The sequence below is a fragment of the Ctenopharyngodon idella genome, chromosome 20 (assembly GCF_019924925.1).
Source record: "Ctenopharyngodon idella isolate HZGC_01 chromosome 20, HZGC01, whole genome shotgun sequence".
NCBI lineage: Eukaryota > Metazoa > Chordata > Actinopteri > Cypriniformes > Xenocyprididae > Ctenopharyngodon > Ctenopharyngodon idella.
Window position 1 is genome coordinate 30356430 of NC_067239.1, and position 9510 is coordinate 30365939.

Sequence of the window (9510 nt, forward strand, 5' to 3'; positions counted from 1 at the left end):
TTGTAAACAAGAACAGAAAATGAGTTTGTACTTCAATATTCCTTTAAAACAATAAATAATCCTGTTAGATTTGTGTGTGTTTCAGGCGGCTGTGTGAACAGGACTAAATGGCTGATCTCTTGGCCGTTATTGTTGATCCTGTTCTTCACCATCCCAAACTGTGCAAAGTCTCGCTGGGAGAAGTTCTTCATGCTCTCATTCATCCTCTCCACCGTCTGGATTGCCGTCTTTTCCTACTTTATGGTGTGGATGGTATGCGCAATTTGTATCTATCTTTCTCTCTCTCTCTCTCTCTCTCTCTCTCTCTCTCTCTCTTCAATTTGTCTTTCTAGTTTTTTTTTAACCTCCCTCCCCATGCTGTCTCCTAGGTGACGGTCATCGGATACACACTCGGCATTCCTGATGTCATCATGGGCATCACGTTCCTGGCCGCGGGCACGAGCGTCCCGGATTGTATCGCCAGTCTGATCGTGGCTCGTCAAGGTAGATCGATCGCGCCGTTCTGATCTCCACAGCTAGTGGCGGATCAATAAAACTGCGTCAGGATGAATGGAGATTTAACAAGAAACACAGAATGCTTTAGCTTCATGTAGAGCAGTGCAGGATCTGATCAAAGCACTGCAGGACACATAATGTGATTTCCTGTTCCTGTGTCACTATCAATCACATGGACTGCATCTCAGTGCTATCTGTACTATGTAGAAGTGCATCCCAAATCAGACAACTGCTGATGTTACCCACAATCCCTTTCACTGCAAAAGTGGAGGAGTTTGTGTATCCAATCCTCTTTTTACTCTTTTAAAAAATTTTGAAGCTCATATTACATGGAAGTTTATATGTATGTATCTGAAAGTAAAGGTTAAGTGTGTAATTTCGGGCAACAAATGGAAATTTTATAGTCAGTGTTTTTGAGCCAATGTTTTTTTTAGTCAAAATGCTCAAACAAAATGAGCAATGTTGATAGAGATGACATGATGAACAGCAGCATTTGACTAAATACTTTTTATTTAATAAAATAATTAATAATAAATATGTATGTACTATAATTAATAGTAAACATCAATAATAATAAATAATAATACTAATATATTATGTTTTTTCTAGTACGATGTTCAAACAAAAATTATTTAATAAAATGATTATTAATAAATATGTATTAATAATAATATTAATAATGTATTGTTATTATTAGTATTATATTTTGTTTGTTTTTGTGAGTGTTTATGAGCCAATGTTTTTTCTAGCAGGATGTTCAAAGAAAAGGAAAAATATTTTAATAAACAGCAGCATTTGACTAAATAATTTTTATTTAATAAAATAATTAATAATAAATATGTATGTATTATAATAAATAATAAACATGCATAATAAATAATAATAATAATAATCTATTATTATTATTATTATTATTATTATGTTTTTTATTATTATTATGTTTTTGAGCCAATGTTTTTTTCTAGCAGGATGCTCAAACAAAAATTATTTAATAACATTATTAATAATAAATATGTATTACTGTAAATAAAAATGTATTATTATTATTTGATTAAATATTTTATTGTATAAATGATCAATAAAACTAATACTAATACTAAATAATAATACTAATATTATATTTTTATTTTTATTTTTATTATTATTATTATGTTTTTGAGCCAATGTTTTTTCTAGCAGGATGCTCAAAGAAAAGGAAAAATGTTTTAATAATGAACAGCAGCATTTAACTAAATACTTTTTATTTAATAAAATAATTAATAATAAATATGTATGTATTATAATAAATAATAAACATGCATAATAAATAATAATAATAATCTATTGTTGTTATTATTATTATTATTATGTTTTTTATTATTATTATGTTTTTGAGCCAATGTTTTTTCTAGCAGGATGCTCAAAGAAAAGGAAAAATGTTTTAATAATGAACAGCAGCATTTAACTAAATACTTTTTATTTAATAAAATAATTAATAATAAATATGTATGTATTATAATAAATAATAAACATGCATAATAAATAATAATAATAATCTATTGTTATTATTATTATGTTTTTTATTATTATTATGTTTTTGAGCCAATGTTTTTTTCTAGCAGATGCTCAAACAAAAATTATTTAATAACATTATTAATAATAAATATGTATTATTGTAAATAAAAATGTATTATTATTATTATTATTATTATTATTTGATTAAATATTTTATTGTATAAATGATCAATAAAACTAATACTAATACTAATAATAAATAATAATACTAATATTATATTTTTATTTTTATTTTTATTATTATTATGTTTTTGAGCCAATGTTTTTCTAGCAGGATGCTCAAACAGAAATGATTTAATAAAATTATTAATAATAAATATGTATTATTATAAATGTTAATTTATTGTTATTAGTATTATTATTTTATTAAATATTTTATTGCATAAAATATCAATAATAATAATAACAATGATTAAGAATATATGAATTTAATCATATATAATATATATAATAATATATTTTATGTTTGTTTTAATTTTTCTAAAATTTTGGCTACTTTTTCTGCTGTTTTATTTATGGTTTTGCATTACTTTTGAAAAATGTATAGTTGACATACTTTTTGACCTATTTTGGTTGAAATACTTTGACACTTGTTGACATACTTTTTAACACTTTTGTCACCACTTTCTTTATTATTTTATGTTGCTTATTCCTTTTTATTATTATGTTGCTTATTCCTTTTATTTATTTATTTATTTATTTATTTTTTTGATATTTTTACTTTTGCAGTTTTAGTTTGTTACTTTTCGTTGTTCCTTTTTCTGCTGCCTTATTTTTACATTGCTACTCTCTTAAAGTATGCAAATTAATATGCAACAGCACTAAACGTTTGCATTATATACATGATTACACTTCGTCATTTTAAATGAAAATGTGACCTCTGAATGTGACCTTTTCGGAGATGAGTTGGCATTGCTTGTTCAATCTGAATCCGGTTCTTCTTGTCTCTGTAGGTCTGGGAGACATGGCCGTGTCCAACACCATCGGCAGCAACGTGTTTGACATTCTGGTGGGGCTCGGCGTTCCCTGGGCGCTGCAGACCATGGCAGTCAGTTATGGATCAGTTGTAAGCACATCTAGCCGCTTGGCAAAACCTCTTTCTGTTTGAACAGAGATCAAGCTGTGCTCCTCAGAATCCAAGAGCTTCTGTTGAACTCTGAAACACAGCTGCATTGGTTTAATGGCACAGTGGAATTGTGGGAGCTGATGATGTTGTTTCCTCCCTCCATACAGGTGATGATAAACAGTCGGGGGCTCGTGTACTCAGTGGTGCTTCTGCTGGGCTCTGTCGCTCTCACCGTGAGTATGCAATAGAGAATGCAATCCGATTCTGGAGACTTTGCTGAAAAGATTTCAAAATGTTAACTTTTGAGTGACAGGTGTTCTAATTTGGTGGAAATCTGTCAGTATGATTCTCTGTTTATAGTGAAATAAGCATTGCTGTTAATGCTGGTGTCATAGTTATGATCATTAAAATCGATATGTATTGAGAACCATTTGTCATCTTGATAAATAAATCAAATAATAATAATACAAATCACGCAAAAATGGATTTGATGCTGTATCTTCACAATGATTTGGTGTATTGACACCAAACTTGGTATATGTCATTACAGGCATAACTTGTATCGTCACAGCGCCACCTACTGGTGCCGAGATAGAAAAAATTGGCTTTTTTTGCTTATACATTTTGAATGCCTTATCCTAAAATCATGAGGATGGTCTCCTTGAGGCATGCTGAGTGGAACGATATCCAGTTTTGAATTTTGTCATAAAATGCTCTGTTTTATGAATGCATGAACATATTGTTACGAAACTCAGTATGAATAATTGAGGCCATGTTCTGAGAGGACCTGTAAAGTTTTAGGTCAGCGCCCCTAGTGGTCAAGAGATATAATGAAATTTATGAAAATGCTTATAACATGAAAAATTCAACATATTGTCATTTAACTTACATCATTAGATTTGTTGGTATTTTGCCGAGTCCTACGATACCAAATTTGCCATATTCTACCATACTTACTGTCCGCCATATTGAATTTTATTCAAAACCTACTTTTTCGAACTACTCCTACAAAATTTGTCCGATTTGTACGAAATTTGGTATGTAGCATCTACAGAAACTCATGACAAAAAGATTTTAAAAGATTTTTGATAGACCAAACCGTTTATGCTGCATCAACAAATTTGTCCGCGAGCACGCCAAAATGGATATGCGACTGTATCTTTGCAAAAGTTTTGTGTATTGACATGAAACTTGGTACATGTCATCACAGGCATGACTTGTGGGTGCATGTAGAGTTTTGTCATAGCGCCACCTACTGCTCAGAACTTATAAACCATGTTATTATGTTATAAGTGCTTTAACTGATGTAATTTAAACAGCTTCATCCTAACCTCACAGATCACAGATGTCCACAAATATTTCCTTTTCTGCCCTTATTCGGCTTGACCCCGTAATTGCTGCCTGCAGCTATATTTTTATTTATTCTCTTATAGACATCAATTAAGTACTGAATTGCACAAATGGACTTCCATATGTTATTTCTTCATTTTCTTCACCTGCAGATTCTTGGGATCCACCTGAACGGGTGGAAGTTGGACTTTAAGCTGGGTGTTTATGTGCTGGTGCTGTACGCCATCTTCCTCTGTTTCTCCATCATGATCGAATACAACGTCTTCACCTTCGTCAATATTCCCATGTGTCGGGAAGACTAGAACCTCATCAACTGCTCCATATCCCAGAATGCACCATCCTGATGTCATGATCATCCCGAGTTTCTCTGTTCTTGCACTCCAGAACCACCATCACCTCAGATCGGACGAATGTTAGTCTTCATCAGGACTAACGCTTGATTTCACTGTGGCCCGAGAAGATCTTCCAGTCAAGCTCATTTTCCTGACCTCTAACCCCAAATTTCCACCCAGAAAGAGGAACTTCTCCTTGGCAGCTCTTCTCTTCCAGTTGAGATCTTTGATATCACAAAATGCATTGCGTGCCCGCCAAATATGGATTGCACCAGGAGCGTATGGACGTTTTCTACACGCCTGTTTTTCTGTTTCTTTTTCTTTGTTAAAAAATGTCTTTTTGTAAGCGTGTCTCAAATGTCCTCCGAGTCAAATCTCTTCATTGCTCATAGAAATGTAAATTTTTTTGCAACATATTTCTTTTTTTAGCCTAAAAGGAAGCAAAATTTTTAGAAATGCAAGAGAAATGAAAGTATTGCACATAATGTATTATCACTGTATCATACAGGGTTTGTTTTTAGCGTGTCCTAATCAGGTACAATCGTCCAAAGAATGTTTGTGTGAACCAGTCATGACAAATTATCATGCTGGGTGGCTCCGCCCACAGTGAAATCTCATTGGTCCAAAATATCTGCATACTTTCATTGCAGACAGACTAATTATATATAATTGGAAATGTGTCGTGACTCATGCCTGATCAGGACATCATTTTCTTTTCTTATCAGTATTTGTGGTCTTGTTTTCCAGTAGAAATATCTAAACATCCTTAAAACAAGATACATTTTCATTTTGAGTTAAAGGGTTAGTTATATATATATTTATGAACTTTATGTTAGACGCGATTAATCATGATTAATCGATTTGACAGCACTAAATAAGATTAAAAATAGTAAATAGCTTAAATTCAAATACTCAATGATATTAAGACTGAGTCAAGAGTTTTCAAAGTTTTCTTATTTTCTTTCTTTCTTAATTTTCCAATGATAATTCATGATAAGTAAATGTATCCTGTTTTAAGGATATTTAGATTTTTTTTTAGGAAAACCGCACATAAATACTGATAATGAATGATTTTGTTTTGCAGAGTATTTGTGTAAGTTATTTATTTTTTTTTTTTTACAAAATGTTCTTGTTTCATCATCTTAGGAGGTTTTGATGTAGCCTCTTTGAGGGCTCTGTGAATATAAACTTGCCTATGAAGAGATTTAATAATCATATTCATTTATAAGTGAGCATCTACCATGTGGTTTCTGGTGGTTTAGAGCCGGTCTTGACCTCAGCGGGATGCTCATGAGATTCAATCCACTAACGCTGTGTCTACACTGTTGCTTCCAGACGCGGTGTTAGAGGGAGCTCAATCATTGTGAAATGGAGAAATTAGCACTTTAAAGCAAGCGAGCGGTTCGGTCGGTCAGACGTGTGTGTTTATGTGTGTATTTGTGTGTATCAGGGGAAACATCTTCATGACAGTCTTTCACCTGACCAATCTGTGCTCTGCATGATGTTCTTCCTCAGTATTTTTGTCTTGTTTTCAAGTACAAATATCTAAACGTTCTTAAATCAAGATACATTCACTTGAGAAGCAAAATAATTTAAGAAACTGAGTCGTTTTTTGGAATAAAAGGGAAAACAGGATTATTTTTTGACCCCACTGGTTGGTATTTTTTCTTGTTGTAAGCAAAAACTCACTTCATTTTCATACACATTTCACAAAACAAGACTTAAAGTTATTTTGCTTCTCAAGTAAATGTATCTTGAATTTTTCAACATCACTGTCAAGTTGTTTTAAGCATTCTGAGTAAATTTAGTTCGATTTATGCCTAAAAATAGAAGAAAAATACTCAGAAATGCAAGGGAAAATTAAAGTATTGCACATCCTCCATTGTTATTGTAATGAGGAATAAAATATAAAAGATATATATTTCTTGTTTTAGGTGCATTTCTAAATATTTGTCTCCTTTTTTAAGTGTAAATCAAACTAAATTTAGTCAGGTTTATGATTAAAACAATTTGCCAATGATTTATCTTGATTTAGGAATTTTCCTACATCATTGGCAAATTGTTTTAAGCATAAACTCACTTCATTTTGACACATTTTTCCGAAATCAAGACTTGATATCTTAAGCAATTTTGCTTCTCAAGTAAATGTATCTTGATTTAGGAATTTTTCTTCATCACTGGCAAATTGTTTTAAGCATTTTGAGTAAATTTAGTTCAATTTATGCTTAAAAAAGAAGATAAATATTTAGAAATGTAATGAGAAATTAAAGTATTACATATCCTCAATTTTTTATTGTATAATAAGAGTAAAAAAAAGAGAGATTTTTTTCTTGTTTTAAGTAAAAATTGACTTCATTTTGATATAATGCTTAAAACAAGAAAAGAAATCTTAATATGTTGTCATTTTCCTTCTCAAGTAAATGTAGGAAAATTCTTAAATGAAGATACATTTATTTGAGAAGCACAATTATTTAAGATATTAAGTTGTTTTCTATAAATGTGTCAAAATTAAGTGTTTTTGCTTAAAAAAAATGTTTTATATTTTGATGATGATGTGCAATACTTCTCAGTTTCTCTTGCATTTCTAAATATTTTTCTTCTTTTTTAAGTGTAAATTGAACTAAATTTAGTCAGGTTTATGCTTGAAACAATTAGCCAATGATTTATCTTGATTTAAGTATTTACCTACATAAACTGACTTCATTTTGACACATTTTTCAGAACAGAAGACTTAATATCTGAAGTCAATTTGCTTCTCAAGTGAATGTGTCTTGATTTAAGAATATTTAGATAACTGTACTAGAAAACAAGACAAATCTACTGAGGAAGAACATCATTTTTTGCAGCATGGGTACAGCCACCAACAGCACACGTCTGCGTCTGCAATGCATTGTGGGACGTTCCACCGAGGTGATCTCCGGACAGTCGTCTCCATGGCAACCACGGCCCTTGCCCAGTTCCGACCTGGCAGCTACAGAACCAAACCTCCGCGGAGACGTTTTCCCGTCACGTGGGCCGAAACGTGGCACAGCTGCTTTTGTGGGGTTATGCAATATGAGCACTGCTGTTTCTTTGCGGATCATTCCGGATGTCAGAGGGGAACAATAAGCGTTTATTTTATGAATGTTGGGAGTGAAAGAGCAATAGGATTCGTTGTGGACACTATGCAGGGAGGATATGGCTTTAACTTCCTCCTCACAGGGCAGTTCAGGACTCATGAGCCGCCTTGAACTTCTGAGTGGAAGATGACTTTGAATGAGAAAGGATGTAGACCATGAAGGTGTTTTTGAGATGATTTTGATGTCTTGTGCATCCTCCAAACTCACTTCCCTCGCAACTTCACCCAGAGACAATTAGTTCCTCTTGACTTTTCTTACATGTATATGCATTTCTGTCTGACAAAGGAACATATAAAGAACAAAACTGAGCATAGATGAATATTCTCTAGTGCCATTTTGTAATAAAAGGGGTTAAATCTAACAAAAACGTCCATATTTCACCCCAGGACAACGTTATATTTTGCACATGAATTTGTTTTTGTACCATTGTTTTTTTTCATTGTGACACTGATTTCATGAAAATTAAGCACATTTTCCTCTCAAACTCTCAAAGCTTGGATGTTTTTTTTACGGTTTTGTAATTTTCTCTTAAAAAATACATTAAATAAATACTGTAATACAATATTTTATTCTCATTTAAGGCAGTATGACAGTACCATGATGTATACAATCTACATAATATGTCAGAATTTATGTAAAAAATATATTTTTATTTTGTTGCATTGCAATAATAAGCAAAATATTTATTATCATTATTTATTTGTTTACTAGTTGGTTGCATTACATAATGATAATTTGTGGGAAATTTGTGTTTGTAATTGTCATGAAAATAATGTTTCAGTGCAAAAAAACAATTCTTGGTCCTAAATATAGACTTTGTTTTCTTTATGCAAAATATAACATCTTTATTTGTGTCATTTTGGGGTGAATTTTGACCTGGACATTTTCTGGACTTACCCTGGAAACGCACATATTGATAATGCAGAATTTTACAGCTGTTGCAACTAATTTGTTCTTTAGATAAAGATTATTTGTACATATGTTTGACCAATGACTGATTTTCCATCAGTTGAACTGATGGGGTCTTCATTTGAGACTTTGGGTTTTTGTTGTATATACACACACACACACACACTCTCTCTCTCTGTCAGCCAACACAATGAATTATGTATGAAATATCTGTTTATGAAGTCACTTTTTTAACAAGTAGAATTCAGATGGCATAATTGTTGTACCTCTACATATTGTTGATTGTATGGGAACTTACAAAAATAAGTGCACACTCATTCAATACGTGTATGAACTGCGACCCCATGCACTGTGAACTCAACGTGATGTGGGATTCATGCCAATAATAATGATAATAATAATAAATGTATGATGATCAAAATATAAATATATCTATTTCATGTCAAGTTAGTTACTATGAACCATAACTGAATACATCTGTAAAACGTATATGAATGTATTGTCATGCTTTAATGGACATACAGTATCCAAACAATGCATTTTACTGTAAAGCAATAACATGAAAAAAAAATATAGAAATATATATATATATATATATATATATGTGAAAAGAATTATTCCTGTACATTTGTCATATCTTTGAGAAGGAATGTTTAAAATGTCACAAATTAAATGATGCCATTTA

General features: G+C 31.6%; 1 protein-coding gene across 2 annotated transcripts in view; it reads left to right on the forward strand.

Moving 5' to 3' along the window:
• Positions 1-9510, forward strand: part of slc24a4b (solute carrier family 24 member 4b) — a 41128-nt gene extending 31618 nt beyond the window's left edge. For both annotated transcript variants that reach the window (XM_051876322.1, XM_051876323.1), the window contains exons 13-17: positions 86-252; positions 369-483; positions 3003-3115; positions 3283-3348; positions 4618-9510. In XM_051876322.1, the coding sequence (XP_051732282.1) occupies positions 86-252; positions 369-483; positions 3003-3115; positions 3283-3348; positions 4618-4767 (611 nt within the window). In that variant the 3' untranslated portion in view covers positions 4768-9510. The remainder of the gene's footprint in view (positions 1-85; positions 253-368; positions 484-3002; positions 3116-3282; positions 3349-4617) is intronic.